Here is a 20,439-nt window from a genome sequence, read left to right as displayed (position 1 = left end):
AAAATACCAAAGCCCCCCGCCGCGTCCCCTCGGAAAGAATGCAAAGCAGTCCGGCTCTAAACCCGGCCCCTTCCTGGGCCCATGGTAGGAAGCGGCAGGGGAGCGGCAGGGACAGGCAGGGACAGGCAGGGGAGCGGCAGGGACAGGCAGGAGAGCGACAGGGACAGGCAGGGGAGCGGCAGGGACAGGCAGGGGAGCGGCAGGGACAGGCAGGGGAGCGGCAGGGACAGGCAGGGAGAGGCAGGGGAGCGGCAGGGACAGGCAGGGGAGCGGCAGGGACAGGCAGGGGAGCGGCAGGGACAGGCAGGGACAGGCAGGAGAGCGGCAGGGACAGGCAGGGGAGCGGCAGGGACAGGCAGGGACAGGCAGGGGAGCGGCAGGAGAGCGGCCGGGACAGGCAGGGGAGCGGCAGGGACAGGCAGGGGAGCGGCAGGGACAGGCAGGGGAGCGGCAGGGACAGGCAGGGAGAGGCAGGGGAGCGGCAGGGACAGGCAGGGGAGCGGCCGGGACAGGCAGGGGAGCGGCAGGAGAGCGGCCGGGACAGGCAGGGGAGCGGCAGGGGAGCGGCCGGGACAGGCAGGGGAGCGGCAGGGACAGGCAGGGGAGCGGCCGGGAGCGCAGCGAGGCACGGGCCCGTCCCCGCCGCCCCGCGAGCCGCTGCAGCGCCGCCTGCCCGCGGCGGGAGCGGGACGCGGCCGGGGCGGAGCGCGGCGGGAGCGGGACGCGGCGGCGGCGGGGCCGTGAGGCGGGGCCGTGAGGCGCGGCCGTGAGGCGGGGCCGTGAGGCGGGGCCGTGAGGCGTTTGAGGCGTTTTGTCCCGGCCTAAGGCGGGCAGCGCTGCCGTGGGAGACGAGGGAGGATTGAAGCGAGATGCGGTCAGCGCGGGGGCCCGGCGGGGTGGCGGGGATGCCCGGCGAGCTCAGCCTCATGGATAAGGGCGTTAAGAGGTGAGTGCGGCCGGGCCGGGGAGAGGGGCCGCGGCGTAGGGCCGAGCTGCCGGCTGACCACGGGCTCCTCTCCGCAGCCTAAAGGATGTGTCCCTGAGCTCCGACCTGCACACGCTCAACGCCCACTGTAACCTCATCGCCAGGATCCAAGGGCTCGACCACCTCCGGAATCTGCAGCACTTGGATCTCTCATCAAACCAGATCCGCCGCATCGAGGGGCTCGATTCCCTGGCTAAGCTGCGCACCCTGAGCTTGTCCTGCAACCTGCTAACCAAAGTGGAGGGTCTGCAGTGTTTATTTCTGTCCATTTAGCAAGTTACAAAGGTTTTCTAAGAGTCGACTTAAGGTTTACTTCCGGAATGCTTGAATATAATTAAGGTTATACCAAGTTAGTATGAGATAGTATGCTAGCCATTTTATAAAGTAAATTTTAAGATGAGTATGTATAGTCTTTGTAAGCCTTATCAGAGCAAAATGCCTTAATTTAGAATAAAACCATGATTTTTATAATATGATTATAGATTAATGTCATAATTTGTAGTTATGATCTTTAAAGGTTCACTTTGCAAGCTTTGAATTTCATGAAAGCAAAGCATTCTCTGAAAATCCTACTGTTTCTATTTTTTCTCCTCATTTTGTTTAGGACTGGAAAAACTCTTTAATTTAACTATGCTGAACTTGTCATATAATCGCATACATGATCTCTCTGGTAAGTGATGTTGTCATGTGCTGTGGAATACAAAGCATCTGTCTCACTTTAATTTTGAAAAAATGACCAAGTGTCTTTTGAGAAGTTTCTAGCACTTCAAGTGCCAATTCACTAAATAATTCAAATATAGGTGGCAATTTCTGCTCTTCTCAGCTGTAAAGTTTTTAACACCAAAGATTTTTCTGAACTGGAATATATACTTCTGTGTTTGGTGAGGCCAAGCTTGTTCAGAAAGTAGTACAGTAAATTTCATACTTACTTCCAAAATACTTATATCTTTCATTTTTATAGAACAAAACTTCAACTTTACATATGATATGTAAGTTCTCTCGTATATCTCTGTTGAAATGGTGAGTGGTTCTTACAATTTCATGCTGCAAAATCAAGAGAACTTGTAATAGAAAATTAAAGGAACATTAGTAACAATTTTGTTAGTGAGCTTGTTTTATAAAATAAAACTTCAAGGGTTTATTTTTACATGCTTTTTAACAGCTGGAGATTAATCTGTTTCTTTAAAGTTAACTCATATAGTAGCTTAAGTGTTGTACTTGGTGGTAGAGTAGCATAGGTAATTAACATGTAGACAAGGTTATGGAACAAATGTTGTTCCGTCATTTTTAGTTATGATACATTATTTACTGAATATTTTTCAACAAGATGCCATTTGTTCTAAACCCCATAGTACAGGATTGTAGCAGAAAACATTATTTTGTGGTTGTTTGCTTTTTTTCCTGAAATTGCCAGGATTTCGATCCCTTCATGGAACCAGACATAAGATCAGCCACATTGACCTTCACAGCAACTGTGTAAGCAATATTAATCACTTGCTTCAGTGCACGAAAGGGCTGCGCTGTTTGACAAACCTCACACTGGAACGAAACGGAAAAGCCAATCCAGTTTGCCACGTAGCAGGTATGGATCTGATATTGCCTACATGATTTGTGCTCATTAGCTCAGTGATTCCCTTTAAGCTGTGAGCCGTTTTCTGAAGCTTGCAAATTCATGTGTAAACTGGTCAGCCCACAGAAATCTAAATTCTGTCAAAATGAATTAATTTTCCATTTTAAAAAATACTTTTTTTTTCCAACAGCATATTCTCAAAATTGTAAATAGTATACTTTGATAAGGCTCAACAATTTCACTTATGAATCCAGAGGAGCCACCAACATGATTAGAGGGATGGAGCACCTCTCCTACAAGGAAAGGCTGAGAGAATTGGGATTGTTCAACCTGGAGAAGAGAAGGCTTCAGGGTGACCCAATTCTGTCTTTGCAGTACCTGAGAGGAGTCTAAAAGAAGGAAGGGGAGAGACTCTTCCCAAGGGCATATAGTGACAGGACAAGGAGGAATAGCTGCAAACTGGAATAGGTTTAGATTAGATACTAGGAAAAAATTCTTTACTGTGAGGATGGTGACACACTGGAACAGGTTGCCTAAAGTGGTTGTGGATACCCCTTTCCTGGAAGTGTTCAAGGACAGGTGGGGATCTGAGCCACGTGGTCTAGTGGAAGGACAGGTGTATTAATATTTATAAGCTGGAAAAGTGGAGAACTCAAAGAATGTACATAGAGATACTGGACTTGCAGAGGGCAGGCACAGGAAGTAGGTAGTCTGATACTGATAGAGACTGCAAGAGAAAGATCAGTAACAGCTTTTCCTTTTTTTCCCCCTGCTTTGGTTAGCAGTGGCAGACTCTAGGGTCTTCTGCAGTAATTAGCATTGTCATCCAAATAGGTGTCAGGTGTTTGACTAGGCAGCTGGGAGACAAGTTGGAGAATACATATGGATACATCCCTTTCAGTTGCATTTGAGCTTCTGGTTTGGGGGTAGGCTTTTCAGGCCATTAAAATGTTACACTCTTAAGTTCAAAAAAAAATTAAATTGTAGCATTTTATATTGGTGTAGGTTTTTTTATTTTCTTTGTATGTAAGAGATGAAAATCTTACAAGAAGGTGGAAGTAGAGGATTGATGCTTTTGCAAGAGTTCAAAGGTAATTTCAGAGTAGGACAGTAGGAATTAAAACCATACAAAATAGCAATCATATCATGGGCATACAATTGATACAGGTGTAATGTATGTATGGTTAAAAAGAAACATCAGGTGTTACTGAGGAAAGCCAAATAAGGTTTTAAGCACTTTTTTTTAATGCACTCATCATGTTTTACAAATACATTCAGGCTCTAGAGAAACAGTAACAGGACTATTAAAGTTATCTGATTAACTTAGAAAATGTCACTAGTTTTCTTCTGCGAGTATTTGCGTACTTCTTCATCCCTGTGTCTGTGGTGGCACTTTCAAAACTGCAGTGTTCAGCAGCCCAAATTCTAATAAATTAAAAGTGCTAACTTCAGTGCTTTACAGTTTCATAATGCTTTATTTCATTCACTGACAAAGGGTGAAGTTGACTAAGCCTTTTCAGAACTTGCTTTTCCATTACATTTGTCTGCCCTTCCACTTGCTACAACTGTTTGGGTGCACTAGGCTGATGTTGAAAGGTTTTCTGTGCAATTGCAGTGTGCTGATGGTGGCTGGGAAATCCCTGTGTAGATCAGGACTAGGCAGGCAGCTTTCCAGGTGAGTTAATTTGTAATGTTGTCTGTTGGAAAGCCTTGGGTGGGGAAAGGTGTGACAATTGTAGATAACTCACTACTTTTTTTCTTACATTAAAAATGCAATTAATCATTTAAGATGATGAGGTACTTAAAATATATCAGGTATCTTCTTGTAAGGTTGATTTAAATTTAAATGTGATCTTTCTCTCAAGGTTATAGAGAAACTGTTCTTCAGTCATTACCCCAGCTAACAGCTCTAGATGGAAGAAATATTTCTGGTGAATCAGTGGACCCGGCAGAAGAAAACTGTTCAGATTTTCAGTGTTTTGAAGACATTTTGGGCTCTTTGGTTTCATCTGGGTGCCCTTCCACACGAGATCAGGTGCCATAATTTGTCTGTACTGGTTTTAAAATTGACACATGCTATTTCTATATTGCATGCAATTTATTAATGCTATAGGAGTTGTCTTTTCTTCTGATAGAACAACGTTCCCTTGCCACTGGCAACACCACACATTGACCAGGCGCTGGCTCAGTTTCGGCAGCGTACGAGGATACCAGTGCAAGGTGCCACCAGCTCCTCCACAGAGCTTGTCTCATCTTCTGAATCTGAGAAGAACCAGCTTGATAAAATACACAGTGAGATGAGGATTAAAAGAATAGAAGAACAGATTTTACAGATTCTGCAAAAGGTGATTTATTTTTCTGTGATTACACAGCAGGTTTTGTTTGTAAGTTAAGATGTACCTTTCTGATAATGAAAAATTTGCTGAATCAGACTAGAGCATTTCTAGTGGTATTATGGACTAACTGTGCTAATGTGTTCTTAATCATTTTGAGAAGATGGGAATAAAATAAAAACAAGTCTTTAAAACTGAAGATTGAACTTTGTATCACGAATCATTCTGTACAGAATAAAAATTGTAATGTATGGGACTAGCAGAGCTATCTGATCATGTTATATTAGAAAATTCTTTTTATGTTTTTTGTTTGTTTTTTTTTTTTTATCCTGAAACCATCAGTGTACTAACTGAAACAGAGTAAAGCATGAAATGCACCAAATTGCCTGGATTATGCAGTTGGTGAAAATTAATTTCACCAATAGGTCAACTTGGTCTGATATGCTTGTCATGCAATATAGTTTGTGTTGTTAACATACATAACATAAGTTTGTCAGGTTTGCTTGGTACTGGTGTTTGCAAGGCTTTTTTGGTTATAAATGCTGTGTTTGTTTTACATTTTTCACCAGCTGCCTAAGGATTTTACCAAACTTCAGGTATTTCAAAAGGAAACAACTATCTGTTCTCAAGCATCCTGGGTTTACTTTGGCATTAAAACAACAAAATATTTTAGCAAGGAGGGAAGGGATTGTAAAAGTAAAGAATTGGAAGCAATTGTTTAGTTTTTGTCCAAATTATTTTGTGTGAATTTTTTTAAAAATTACACCTGAATAAGTGTTAGCTAATCAGAAATTGTAAAATTTGTATCTAAAACTTTGATCTCTTCTTAGGTATCTGATAGTTCAAGACAGGAAGCTGCTCCAAGTGCTCTCAAAGCTAAGAGGGACACAGATCCAACTTCTGAGAGTGAAAATGAGAGTGGAAAAGAGAACAACAGAAAGGTCATGAAAGGAAGCAAGATCCCCACTTACCGTAAACCTGCCTTATCAACAAAAGGTCATGCAAGTCATCTAAAGAAGAAAATAACTGTCAGGTATCCCAGTGTTTACTATACAAAGCCAAAATGAATTCAACTGAATATTGTCAGCATGAACATTGTTTTAACTTGAAGCATTTCACTGAAAGTGGTAGGTTGAGTAAATCAGCTCAGTTAATAATGCCCTGAAAATGAGTAGCTACTCATGAGGCTTCCACATACAATGAGGCTTCCTTCAGTTGTTTCTCCATATGAACCATTTCTTTCTTAAGGTGAAAAGGAAATTGAACTGAGAATTCCAAAACAAACACTTTCAGAATTTCCATCTTTATTTTAAATTGTGGTGGCAAAAGAATTCTCCGCAAATGGAACTGAGTAATTAAAAAATAAAATATTCATGGTGTCAGAACAATGGTTAAGAATATATATTCTTGATGAAGCTGAGGATGCCATAGTGATTTGTTTGATTTATATAGTAAATACCAGAAGTCATGAGTAGAACACAATAAAAGTTGGAATATATTTGTTCAGTCGGCCACTGCAGTGCTATAGCTACTCTACTCTTCTAAAATTATTTTGTGTCTATGTGATCATGAGATGGTTTTAGGCAGCATCTAGTATTTGTAAGTTTCTTTTTAGGGCTGAATATTTGAATTTAGCTGTTTCTGTGGTCTGATTGCAAATTATTATCTAAATGATTTTGAACTCTCTAGTATTTAGCTGTTGCACTGAACTGTAAATCTTTTTTCATTTAAAAGTGTCCACTGTTATTCTTTAAACTCTGCATATAGGGAAGAGAAGAAGAGTTCTTCAAAGTGTCCATGCTCCAGTCAGAATGACTCACATTTTAAAGTAGTGGGAAGAAAAGCTGAAATACTAACTGGAAGACAGAGCAATATGGAAAAAGCAGAAGAATGTAATTCAAATCACATAGAGGAATCAACATACCAAGTAGGTTTTACATCATTTCGAGTTAAATATATCATCATCTGAAGCCAAGCATGTCTCCTGGTCAAACTAAAACTGGAGGTGACAAAAATAATTGCATTTAGATGGTATCAAAAGTAGTGCAGTTCTTGTAGTGCCAGCTGGGAGAGGATGTATTTCATTTCACTTTTATGGGAGTTTTTGGCCTGGTCACTTGCACTTTCTTTTGTCATCCATGAATTCCAGAAAGACAAAAAAGTCTTATTCTACAATTATAAATATTGTTTGTCATTTTTGGCTATGTTTGAACGTTTCCTAGTAAGTAGATGCTTATCACATTTTTGCGAAGGCACTGATTCAAGAACTGGATCAGGAGAAAGAAAGGAGATGGAAAGCAGAACAAGCAGAGAAGAAATTATTAGTGCATATCAGTGAGCTACAGGAGCATGCAAAAGAAGAAAAGAATATTCAGAGTATGGCTGTATTCACTAGAGACAGGTAGGGAAATAATGCTATAATATAAGAGTTTATTATGTTTTTTTTTTAGTTTCCAGTAATTCATTTCATAAGCTTAAGAAACAAGGACAGCTTTAAAATACTTGGAAAATATGGCATCAAGAAGCAGTGCTAGAATTTCTCTCTGTATTACCAAGTGAAATTCCCTTCTGCAGCTTTCTTCTTGTTCTTGTCATAGAACAGTATCAGTATGCCACTTTCCTCCATTTCTAGCCATTACTTTCCAAACAATCTGTATCATAACTATACCTTCAGTTCAAGCTCTAGTAGCTGTCCCATATCATACTTCTGCCTTCTGTGTCCCGATCTCCCTTTCCACATACACCTAAGGCATTCTTTCTTTTTTTCTGCACAGCACATTAGAACAGAAATGTTTGTGGCAAGCTAGAGCTGCCCCATAGGCAATGTATTGTGCAGGGCAGGCCTAATACATCTTCAGAGAGCTGTCTGTCACCATCCTTGTGTGTTCTGAGCAGCAGCCTTTTTTTAAAAAAGATGTCATTTTTGGAGATGTCTGCTCTATTTGGCTTTTTCTTAACTGTATTGTATTTATCAAAGCTGTATTTTCTTTATTTTAGGAAAAACCAAGCTACATGATTCCTGAGTTACCATCCATGACTGACTGTGAATATTTCCCTTTTTTCCCTTTTTGTTTTAGGTTCACTTTTCCAACCTTAATTTTATGCCCATCTACATTTATACTGCCTTCTATAGGAGGCTTATGACATTCCTGTAAAGCAAAGTAATACTGGAATGTCATTTCTTAAAAGATATATCTGTGAGGTTGTCTCCATCTGAAATTTTTTTAAATGAATCTCCATATAGTAATGCTACACATGACTTAAGTAATAGTTTACGTCTTTTTAAACAGTTTAATGTGACACTGCTATAAATAGTAAAACTCAGTAAAAAAGAGGGTATGTTGCTACAACAGCTACTAATGCCTTTTTCTCAATCTATTTGGCATGAAACTTGTAAGTAAAATGTTTATAATACAACATTATTACGTTTATTCTCAGGTTAAAGGAATTGATATTGGAAGAGAGAAATGCCAAAGCAAGATTGCAAGCAGATGTTCAACAGTTGAAAGGTGAAACTGAAAGACTTACTAATGAGCTAAATCAGGCAAAAAATAAAGAAGCAGAATATCAGAGGGCCATGCGTGCTTTAGAAGAAACACTGTCCAAGATGGAGACTCAGAGATTGCAGCAACGAGCAGCAGAGGTAAATTTTTTTCATGAGTAAATAATGCCATGGCAGCAGGGTGGCTACCATAGTGCTGAATACAAAGAAATAGTAGATTTTACCAACATTGAGTCTGACTTTTTCACAGTAAAACCTGGGGCTTTTTTCTGCGTAGTAGTAGTTAAAAATGGGTATCCATTTTATTTGTCAATTAATGTATTATATGAATATAAATTTTATGGTGGCCTTAAGATAAAGGAGAACATGTCCTGTGTACTTAACACTGAGTTGATATTTTCTGAAAGCACAAAGTGATAAAGGCAAATTTTTTAAGTTGCTAAAATCAGTAGACATCTTACGACTGGAAAGGTAGTGGTTCTGTTTGTTTCACTGGTCTGAAGAATTAAATGCTTTTAATTGCAACCAGAACAAAACAGTAATTGCTGAGAACATTAAAGATTCTGGTTAGTTTGTGTGATGTTTTGTGTTTGTTTGGGATTTTTTGGTTTTGTTTTTACAACTGGAGAAGATAATGATGCTTTTGTAGTCAGAGGCTCTTTGAGTGTAAAAATATATAAGATCAAGATGCTGGACCAGATACTGCCGCTATTTTCTTTCTGAGAAATTAATTGCTGAATTTTCAGTGTCCTCCAATATCTACTCCTTTTGTTTGTTTATATTCCTATGTTAGTCCGTTACTGTGTCACTGAACATAGAGAAAATGAATCTGAACACATCCATTCTGAAAAGTCTTTGAACTGATAGTGTGGTACTCTAGCAAGTGTTGTTGTTTAGGTTCCCTGAAAGGATTGAAAATCTGGGAGTGTCCTGACAAACTGCAAAGTACCATCCAAGACACCTTCTACTTTAGGCTCCTGTTTGGGCACTTGAGTGGCTCTTCCATTTTTTCCTTAGCTGTAGATACCCTGGAGCTATTATAGAATGTACAGGTGACCTTCAGTTTAAATCAGGTATCTGCCTGTCAGTTTGAAAAGTACTAAATTTAGTGATTTGGGGAGCAGGAGAGTCGGATTTGCATATGTGTGTGGTTTTTCTGTCCTGTAAGAATGGAAACACCTTACTGATGTATGAGGCTTATATTTTTCCTTCAATGAGTTTGTGGAAATAAGTAATCTCTTTGGTGGTAGTAACATTGTTTTTATTAAGGGAAGGTCTTCGTTCCTGTCTTTAAGATCCTGTAGCAAATACTCCTTAATAATTATGTTTCAAAGAATAATCATGATGTTCTCAAAATTAAATCCTCTTTTTCAATGTTCAGATTTAATATACCTTTGGCCTATTTTATCAATTCCAAGATTAGATTAAGAAATTCTAGACTATTTCATAAAGCTTTCTCATTATATATCCTGGCAGTTATTTTCAGTGCTAAATTATGGTTACCCCATGTAGCAAGCACTATTTAAGGCCTTCAGTCAGCATTACTAGATGACTTCTTGAAGGAACTAAAGATGATTAAGTTTACTATGCATCTAAATGTGTACCCTACTCCCTTGTTCTCTCTTGACATTTTTGTCAAAATATGTTCTTGCTTGACATTTTTAAGTGCTTCAATTTAGGAGAGAACTCCTTCATTTCTTCCACAAAGCAAAGAAATACAGTGTGATGTGTCTAAAACTTACTCATTAAACTATTCATGAAAACGCTTAACATAGAAGATAAGAACTTAGCCTTCTGAAGAGTCCTGATTTTGAATTACTATTTAATGAGTAATCAAAACCTTTTTTATAACTTTTTTCATATATTTTCTTCATGTTGAATCAGAAAAGAGTTTAATATTTAAAAGGCTTAAGTCTATAAAAGGGAATTACTCATAAAAGTTTGCATTGAATGGAAAAAGAGGAGTATGCCATCTGGTGTTTAAACTGATTCTACATTTTTTGTAAAATGATTAGAAAGCAGCTCCGTTCAGCAGCTCTAAACAGTACAAATCAGAAAGACAGATTTTTATAAAGCGAAGTGTTAAAAAAATGAAGGTAATGTTGAATGATCTAAAAATGTATTACAGTAAAAGTCTCTAATTGAGGAAATCATTCTGCCAATGCATTTCTTCCACTTCTTTAGGGCACTTTGAAGTTCTTTACAAATTAAGTAAGTGCCCTTTGTTCTTTATTCAGGTTGCTTTTTGAGTTGTAGAAAGTTAAGGCTTTATTTTAAACTTGTCTTAAATTTCTTCAAGTGTTAAAATATATTAAGAAAAAAAAAAACAAGCAAAAAACACCAAACAAAAAACTCATAGAAAGCACCTATTCCTTTGTGTTCTAGTATAAAACATGAAGATTAAATCACAGTTTTAAGGAAATCTTGCTCTTGTCTTTATGACACAGATGAAACAGGTGCAAGAAGCAGAGCTTAAAGCATCAGCAAATGAAAGAGAAGTACAATTACTTCGAATATCTGTCCGACAACAAAAGGAGAAGGTAAAACAACTACATGAGCTTTTTGTATTAAGAGAGCAAGAGCAAAGGTATGGGGTCATTATTTTCTTTTCAGAAGTTAATAGAGATGCTTGTGTTACCAACATGTTTTTTTAAAATGTGTTCTAAAGTACAGATGTGATTTTGTTTGGGTTTGGTCTGTTTTGGTATTTTTTGATTAGTGGAAGAGGTGGTCTTTTTAAAAACATAGATGTCTTCCCACACATTTTCTTGCTAAGAATATTTAAGCATATCTATTTAAGAATATCTCTACAAGATATTTAAAAATATCTTGTAGATTCCTGACTCATAAGTTCATGTAGGCAACTTCCAGCCTTTCATGTGAAAGTTTTTATCTTATAGTATGACTGAATTCTTTATTTTAAATACTTGATCCATAACCCAGGAATAATCAGATAAAAATAAAATCATATTTTAATTACTGTCTGAAGAGCTGCATATGCTACAATAACACAAAGTGCTAAAAAAAATTGGTCAGCCTCTGCAGTACCTTGCTTGTTGGGTGGATTGTGAGTTACTTGCCTGGCTGTTTTCCTCTTTGAAAATTTCCCTTTTTTGGAGAATACCTGAGGTTAAGTTCTGTGGTGTTCAGCTAATGCAATCAAATATGTGTGCAAACTATATCAAGAATACCATGAAGTATAGCATTATATAATACTACAGTATAATACTATATGTAAAGGAAGGTTATTAATAAAATAAGCTGGTTACATTTGCTAAATTGTACAAGGGAAAATGTATTCAGCTACCAAGAAAATTGCAGGTTTAGATGGGAAGACTCTTACAGCTTTGTTTTGAGAACTTTGAATAATTACCTCATAAAGCTCCAAAACATATAGTGTGAAGGACAGTGAATATTTTGTTTTATATTTTTTTGCTTTAAAGTAGATGAACAGAGTAGTGTTGAAATACAGGGTACATTTGCTTCAACATTGTCCTTTTAGGTCCCTGCTACAGTTGTTGGGTGAGTGTGAAAGGAATGACTGATTACAGAAGTGGGTGTCTGGCTGTACAGGGCTTTTCTCCAATTCCAATGTCACTTCCAGATGTTTATTAACAGCAAAGCAAACAAGTGCTAAATCACAGCAAAAGCACAATTGAATAATTTCTACAAATGTTTGAATTGAAAAGTAAGGCTATACCTTTGGGTGTTTTTAACAGTAGTCAATGGAATTTTCCTCATGATGGGGCCATTGTCAGAGAAAACTGAAGGCTATCTATGAGATGAAGGAATTTATTAAATTTATTATGTAATTCATTATCCTTGTGCAGTGAGACCAAGGAAATGAATTAAAACAGCATTATGACATCCTGCAGTACATGTCTCAAGTGTATGCTTGGTAATTTCAGGAAAGAACTTGGAACCCGAGTTGCTTTAAATGGACCTGAATTTCAAGATGCTTTGGCAAAAGAAGTGGCTAAAGAGGAGCAGAGGCATGAACAGTGTGTTAGAGAATTGCAGGAGAAAATTGACTTGTCAAACCAGAAGTACAGGGAGTTAGAAGATGAATTTCGTTTAGCTTTAACTATCGAAGCAAAAAGGTTTAAAGAAGTAAGACTAAGAGAACATTTCATCTCACACTGGGAGGGGTTGTAGTTCTCTTAAATGTGTGAGTTTGGGCAGATACTCTGGGTGTGGTTTTTGGTGTTTTGTTGGGTTGGTTTTTATCCCTATGGTCTTTGCTCCAAGGATTCATGCAAAAATACTGGTAGAAAGGTTTGAAATATCAGTGATTAGAACAATGACAGCAAATGCCAAGTCAGCATTCAAAAAGCCCAGCATTTTTGTTCATATGTAGAACTTGATCAAAAGAAATTTAACAAACCCCTTCTATCTGATGTTATTAATTTATTTTAAAATATGTTGACCTTTATGTCGACCTTCAATTAGAATATATTCAATTACATTAAAACCTCTTTTTTGGTTTGTGTTAGGATAAGATTATTGTTAAATATCTATACAAGTGTATTTGGTATATAGTTCCTTATTGTGTAAATTTTCAAAATTTAATTTTGGATATACATTTTGATACTCAAATTCAAAACTTGCTTGCTAAATTCCTTAGAGAATTTATTTCTGTGGCTAGTATTTACATTTTTTTATCTGTAAAATAAAATATTAAATTCTTCACTTTAAACTTGGTTGTCTTTAAACTTGATTTTAAATAGATGGGAGGAGAGGGGAAAGAAAAGACAGGGGTTTTACCCTTCAAATCTTTCTGTTGCAAGAAAAAAAATCTGGAATTAACTTTCTTTCTTTTGCAATTTTAATGTCAGTTTTAACAATGAGATTTATATCAAGGCATTGTTTTTAGCTCCCAATTATGGTTTTTCCGTTCTGTCCCACCCAGCCATGATCTTTTTTTTCTGTGTGTGGAGGGTTTTTTTGTTTGTTTGGAGCTTTTTGTTATGTTTTGCTGGGTTTGGGTTTTCTTTACAAATATGCAGATGGGTAGAACCAGTTTTAAATTTTCAGTTTCATGAACAAACCAGGAGAAAACTGGTTTCAAATATTCACTAATTTCCTATAGAGTTGATTAATTTCTCTTGTCTTCACTTGAAATTTAAATGTCAGTTATGTTTATATATGCACATTTTTTTACCAAATGTTAGCATTTTTCAAGTCTTGTCTTATAACATTTTAGGTAAAACAGGGGTTTGAAAAAGCTTCTGCTGATCTAGCTGAACACAAACAAGACCTGTTTGAGTTGGAACAAAGGGAAAAAGACATGGCAAGTCTGATCCAAGACCTGACAAATTTAGTGGAAGAACAGAAAGCAAAAATTGCAGAATTAACAAAATCAAACGAAGAAGCTACAGCAAACCTAAAGGTATTTGTTTCAAAACATTTCAACTACATAGGTTATTTTTTGTGATGTTTCATCTATAGAAGTTAATGACTCCATACAAGCTTGATAAACTAAAAGACACAGGTTTCCTATTGCACTAAAACCCAGTACTGCGTGTTAGCCCTTTATTCTTGCATCTTGCACTTCCATTTCTCACAAACACTGCTCCCCATATAGAAAAATGTTGACTCACTCATGTTTTGGAAAGCGCACTCCTTGCTCTGTGAGCAGTAGCAGTTTGTATATATCAGTTGGTCAATTAAAACTACATTAATAGCCCTGACCCTTATAAATTCAAAGAAGTAGAACATGCTTCTGCATTGGTCACTTATACAAGATAAAACTGTAATTGAACAAATAATGCAGTGTAGTTATTAGCTTAGTATCTCCTAGTTGTATAATATTAGAAGCGTTATTCATTGTCTACTGTGTGGCAGTTTTTAATCTTCAGTACTGTGGGCACAGTTGCTTTGTGGTAACATATTCTAATACTAGTCTATTATCTACAAATAATTGTTTTAAATTTAAAGGGCATAACTTTTAAATGGTTGTGTGATCCAGTCCAGCTTTGTGCTAAAACTTGGGTGAGGTACAACCCCTACACAGCTGTTTCTAATCTCTCCTCTATATGTTGTTGTTGGGGTGCCCAAACATTTTGTTGTTCTACAGAATATGATTCTGCCAGTCAGTGACACTTTTAAGAACAATATTGAAAAATACCTATATTAAATGGCTGTACTCTGTAAAACAAAATGTAGCTTGGATAATTAAAGATACATATTTATCATTGGAAGTGAAAGTACATTTCAGCTTCTGTTGTTTTCTGATTCAGTTTTTAAATATCTTTATCTTTTGCTTTTCTTGACTTGTGCATTTATAACTCTAAACAGGTTTTTATGATCACATTAATGACATATTTTTATGATTACAGTATTTGGAAGTCATCTCTACAGTTTTCTGGGATTGGAGTATATCTATTTGAATCAAACATTTGTGTTTCACAACTGGAATGAGATGCAGATAGAGCCCTGAATGCTAGCAAGATATTTCTCAGTTAACTTAATTTGGTGTATATATTTGGTGTTTCCTAACCCCTTAGTATTGATTTGAAATTTTGCACTTTTTGTAAATGATCTTATTGTCTTTTCCTGTTTGTTTGTACAGTGTCGAACTGGAGAACTTGAAGCTGTGATTGAGGAAGACAAACAAAAGGCTGTTCAAGTTGAACTTCTAAAAAAGGAAAATGTAAAACTTATTTCCCAGCTGACTGCACAGGAATCTGTGATTGATGGATTAAAAATGGAAAGAAAAATATGGGGGCAGGAGTTGGCAGAACAGGGTAAAATAGTGGGGTTTTTTCTTTTGCAGTAAAAATGGTGTTCAGTATCTTATGTTTCAAATAAACATCCCAACAGAGTTTTAATCCCGACAACGTCCTTGGATGCCTTCCTGATCTTATCCAGTTGTAAAGATGTTGTGCAAAAATAGCACATGGTCTGATAGAGGATCTGTAACAGCAGCTGTGGGAGTCAGCTGTGAATACAGTTTATCTGTTTCCTGAAAATGTGAAAATGCCATGAAGTTATACAAAGAACTTTTAGACGTGAAACTAGAAAAACAAGGATCTGTAAATAATGTTATGTAATGCTTCTTATCTAGCAGGGAAATCTAATATAGAAATTTCAGTATATATCTTAAAAGAGTGTTAAATGCTGGGAAAAAAAAATTTGAGCATTGTTCTCTATTCCTGTGATTCAGCACCTCGTTATGGTATTTAAAGGTCTGTAAGAATTATTGTCAACTATTTTTCAGAGAAGTTTTCAAAAAGGATAAAACAGACCTTCAGTTCTGCATTTCCTCTTAAGTGTTACCTACCCACAGATTAAATCCCTACAGTGTTTCTAATGGGCAAAACAGTCAAACCTGTTGTTTGTAAGATTCTTACCTTTGCTTCCCCCAGCCCAATCTCCCAACATTCCACATCTTGAAATCAATATCCTATTTTGTCCAGGAGCTCATCTTGCACAAGATCGGGGGAAACTGGAGGCAAAAATTGAAGTTTTAACAAATGAGATTGTTACATTAAAAAAGCAAAAGGAACATGACAGTGATACCATAAAAATTAAAAACAAAATAGTGGATGATCAGACAGAAACAATTAGGAGACTAAAAGAAGTAAGTGCCATATCTAACAATTTGTGTGCTTAACTTTAATTGCAAGTCTTAATTGTGGCTGTCACAAACCCTTTGATAAAAGCTGGGTCTGCACTTGTAGTTTTTCAACTCGCAAATCACAATCAGGCTGTTAGTGGCAATCCATTTCACCGAGAGCAGAAGAGGGCTTTTTATTAAATAGATGCACAGTGATGCTTCTTTGAATCTCTCACTGAGCCATATTTATGTACAGATTTTCTTCTCTTTGCCTTGCTTCAGTTTATTCTTGATAATGATTGTGAGAGAGTTGAAACTAGGATAGCATAATTCTTCTTGAGTGTTTTAAAAATTATTTTTCCTTTTATTTTAAAGTCTGCCTCTCATTCATTTTACAACATAAATATTTAAAATTTATTTTGTTCTTGTAAAATAGTATTTTGGCAGCAGAAGTAATATGTTTTGTCCCAATAATTCCATTTATCTAATTTACAGACTAAAACTTTAGCTTAATAATCAAAATTTTATAGTATGTTATGTCAAAATTAGATGCATTAGTCATTGTTACACAGATTGTGAGCTCAGTGACTTACATATAAGTTGTTTATTTAACTCTTTTGTAGAATAAGGATTCAGAATAACTTTTTTCTTATCTTGCTTTCAACTTCACATTTATGTTTTGATGGCTATTTTTAAAATTCAGACTTCTTTCAGGTGAAGATTAAGTAACTGACTATCGCTTTACTAAGTGTTCTTCATATATTCAGAAGAGTAAATTTTTATGTTGTTCTCTGCTTTATTCCATCATAGACTAAACACATACTCTTAAGGGGGTAGTAATAAAATTAAGCCAGTTTGTGTATTCTAAAATATTTATCTTCTAAAGGGCTTACAAGAAAAAGATAAACAAATCAAAAAACACCATGAAGAAAATCGGGAAGCTCAGAAATTGCTTCAAATAGAGTTGGATGAAAGAGCTGCTGAATGTGAAAAGCTAATAAAAAAATTAGAAAGGCAAAATGAAAGAAAAGAGGAATTAAAGCAACTGCTAGAAGAAAAAGAAGTAGAACTTGATGACATTAAGAATGCACACAGGTGATACATACAAATCACAATATTTATTTGGGATCGTTGTATGGAACACTGCTCTGAAGTTATTCTTGCTTGCTATTAAAAACCACAGAAATGAGGAAAAATGGAAGTATGAGAAACTTTTTCTGCCTTCCTAAGAAGTGGTATTTACATTCATTGTAAATATGTGCATTTTATTTTCAGTGCTCTGAAAAAGAGGTGGCAAGGTAAAGCAGAGCTATTAAGCCAGCTGGAGGTGCAGGTTAAACAAATGAAGGAGAATTTTGATTTCAAAGAGAAGAAGCTGATAGAAGAGAGAAATAAAAGTCTTCAAACTCAAAGGTGACCACTTCAATAGTTTATTTTGTGACTACTCAATTACTGTAGAGTTGCACTATTAATAACTGCACAGAAATGCTCGATTATGTGGTGAAAGAATGTGTAATACCTTTTTAACTACCTGGTGTACAAACTGGGCCTAGAAGGAATTCTTGCTTTATAGGTGACTTACTTCATGGAATTGGCATTCAGTTACATCATTCAGCATCTGAACTTTTTTATTTTAATTTTCTTTGAAAATAACCTCATACAATTTGCCTTGTCCCATCAGTGTAACCTGCCCTGATCCCTTCTGTAGAGCCTTCCTGCCCTCCAGCAGATCAACATTCCTGCCCAACTTGGTGTCTGTTAATCACTATTTCAGTCTGTGACAGACTGTTTCTAAATTAACTGTCATTCTTTTCCCATACAAATAGTAAGATTTTAAATTTATTTTCTTGTTCTTCTTACTGTTCATTTCTTCAATCAATTAGTAGTTTAGTATGAGATGATACAGAAACAAGTACTCATAAACTGAAAACTTAATTCATATGCTTCTGGAATGATGGAGAAATTTGCTAAACTGATGATTTTTACTATATTCTTTGGCTCCCTTCTCATGTTTTTGTTCCTTTGTCCCAAGTATTCTTGAGAAAATACCAGCTAGTTAATAAGACTGTATAAAAAGAAAAAACAGAACTACAACAAATCAACAGCAAACAACAATAACATAAAAAGCCAAACAAAACTAACTACTTCAAATAGTCAATAGTATTGGGGTTTGAAACTGTCAGAAGATCAACTGTGAAACTGAAATTTTTGTTCTAAATAATTCTGGTTTGTTTCAGAATTTTGTTGCAAATTAATTGTATAAAATTGCCTTGCATTTTGTTCCCACATATTTAAGAATTATCCTTTATAAGCAGAATTTGCTTGGAGTTAAAGAAACATTTCTTTATGGTGAAGGACACACTTCTCTATTTCTGTGAGACACAGGCTCATAAGCTGTTCACAGGATCACACAGTTCATTCACTTCTTGGGAACCAAAAGCATAGGAGATGTTTGAAAATAGGTAGAGTTCTTGTCCATGTTGACAGTAGCAAGCCCTAACCTTCATATCCTTTGCCAGGGATTAAATGCCTCTCCTTAGAGAATGCTAGAGGTCCTAAACACAGTGCATAAAGCTAGAACTTGTACTTGAGAAAACAGGGCACTTCTGATGCCAATATAGAATCGTCTTCATGCTTAAGTTATTAAAACCTTATCAAAGGCAGAACTGGACAAACAAAAACACTTCAGTTGTTTGCAGGACCTTGATTTTTTTTTCAATTATTTTTTTAGGATTGCTGTGGAAAAGCTTCATAAAATGGATAATGCCTTCAGAAAACAACTTGAGTCAGTGTTGGCAGCACATCAGGAAGAACTTTTGCACCTGGAAAATGAAAAGGAAAAACAAATTGAAGCAGCAAATGAAAAAGTAATTTTAACATGCAATTTATACATTTATTATATTTCCATTTTTATTCTACAGGTGCTATAAGAGTGGTGCTTGGAAGCCTCCTGTTTGAATCTATCAGGCTGACTGGATGGAAACAGTCCTGATTTAGTATTCAGTCTTTGCACAGCAAGAAAATCTCTAGACTTGTGCCATTGTAATGTTTTATATTCAAGCAAAGTGAAGCTCCATGCTATGCAGCTGTTACGAATCAATAGCTAAACATTTCCTTATCCATACAGGCAAGAGTAATGATTATCTATGCCAGATAATCCATTTAACTCACCTATGCCAACCTTAACTGTTACTGTTTCTGTGTGTACTGCATTCTTCCTTAACATGACAACTGGTGCTTTTTTCCATAGTAAGTTTTCTGTATTGATACAGTACTTGCTACCTCCTAGCAGATTAATATATTTTTTTAAAGAAAAATTTCTGCTTCTGCATACAGTATCAAGAGTAATGCATTGCATATTCAAACCTAAGCATATAATCTTACATTGCTTATCAGTGTTAAAAATTGCCAAGATTATATGGGTGTAGGTGTATTAAGAAAAGCAAGAATTCTACTTCATCTCTGTGTGCTCTTTCAGGTCTACTCTGTTGAAGAAGAAATGCGGGAGCTTCTGCAAGAAATGGCAAGCAATAAAAAAGCCATGGAAAATAAAATAAGACGACTTACACATGCACTGAATGATATTCAACAAGACTTTGAAGATTATTAATATTTATACAAAAAATGTATATTACACAAGCAGTTTCGTCTGCTGCCATGCACTTTTCCTTGTTTTCTAGAGAATTAAGTCTTTGTTGTATATTTTGATAGTTCAGGGAGCAGATAAATGTTTTTACATTTTTTTCATAATAAATAGTTATTTCTAACCTTTGTTTCTTTTTAACTGCTCTCAAAATGGGTCGAAACATATATAGATGAAAAGCATCATATGCAACTAGGAATTAGCATGTTTAGTATGAGAAAAGGAAGTCAGAAAGTTCCAAGCCAAAACCTTGAAGCTTTGCTTCAGTGAGGTAAAGATTCTCATAATGAGAGAACCAAGAATGTTGAATCACAGAAGGGTTTGTTTTGAAAGGGACCTTAAAAATCATCCAGTTCCAACATCCCTGTCATGGGCAGGGACAACTTCCATTAGACCAGGTTGCTCAGAGCCCCATCCTACCTGGCCTTGTATACTTCCAGAGATGGGGCATTCACAACCCTTTTGACAACGTGTTCCAGTGCCTCATCACCCTCACAGTGAGGAATTTTTTCCTATCAGCTAATCTAAACCTACTGTCTTTCAGTTTAAAACCATTCTCCCTTGTGCTGACACAACATGCCCCTGTAAATAGACTCTCCATCTTTCTTATACCTGAAAACAGGTTTAATCTGCCACTATTGGAGAATGTACAACTCCTGCAACTTAGAGTGGCCTTTTTGGCAGCATAGTTTAGTTTTCTCCACAGCAATAGGCTCCTACCAGGCTTTTGAAATAGAAGGAAATAATAGCCTAAGAGCTTCTTATGGAAGCAAAACAAAACCCTTATGTTAATATATTGTTACACTTATTTCATGGTAGAGGCTTTACCATCTCTACAGTACTCAGGT

At 36.7% G+C, this 20,439-nt stretch overlaps 1 protein-coding gene across 2 annotated transcripts; it reads left to right on the top strand.

Moving 5' to 3' along the window:
- The first annotated feature begins 755 nt into the window (after window positions 1–755).
- LRRCC1 (leucine rich repeat and coiled-coil centrosomal protein 1) lies at window positions 756–19,715 on the top strand. 2 transcript variants are annotated; one of them, XM_021550556.2, is made up of 19 exons: window positions 756–946; window positions 1,024–1,229; window positions 1,590–1,655; window positions 2,400–2,567; window positions 4,421–4,590; window positions 4,691–4,900; window positions 5,719–5,921; window positions 6,656–6,815; window positions 7,141–7,289; window positions 8,327–8,531; window positions 10,838–10,977; window positions 12,299–12,500; window positions 13,594–13,779; window positions 14,962–15,136; window positions 15,809–15,972; window positions 16,835–17,043; window positions 17,224–17,361; window positions 18,680–18,815; window positions 19,427–19,715. In XM_021550556.2, exons 1-19 carry the CDS (start codon window positions 870–872, stop codon window positions 19,556–19,558), a joined length of 3,096 nt encoding a protein of 1,031 aa, XP_021406231.2. In that variant the 5' UTR covers window positions 756–869; the 3' UTR covers window positions 19,559–19,715. The 2 variants fall into 2 exon arrangements, with proteins under 2 accessions (XP_021406231.2, XP_077639145.1); XM_077783019.1 differs by lacking the exon at window positions 12,299–12,500 and having other exon boundaries at window positions 10,838–10,930.
- Window positions 19,716–20,439: the final 724 nt, after the last annotated feature.

The sequence above is a fragment of the Lonchura striata genome, chromosome 1 (genome assembly GCF_046129695.1).
Source record: "Lonchura striata isolate bLonStr1 chromosome 1, bLonStr1.mat, whole genome shotgun sequence".
Taxonomy (NCBI): Eukaryota; Metazoa; Chordata; class Aves; order Passeriformes; family Estrildidae; genus Lonchura; species Lonchura striata.
The sequence above is the reverse complement of the archived record's forward strand: the minus strand, read 5'-3'. Positions and strand labels throughout refer to the sequence as shown.

Bases quoted from the DNA above. Each gene is read 5' to 3' on its own strand.
- LRRCC1 (XM_021550556.2), top strand. From the start codon at position 870: ATGCGGTCAGCGCGGGGGCCCGGCGGGGTGGCGGGGATGCCCGGCGAG. The intron at 12,501-13,593 runs GTAAGACTAAGA...ATAACATTTTAG, and splicing joins AAGCAAAAAGGTTTAAAGAA to GTAAAACAGGGGTTTGAAAA. The intron at 17,044-17,223 runs GTGATACATACA...TTTTATTTTCAG, and splicing joins GACATTAAGAATGCACACAG to TGCTCTGAAAAAGAGGTGGC.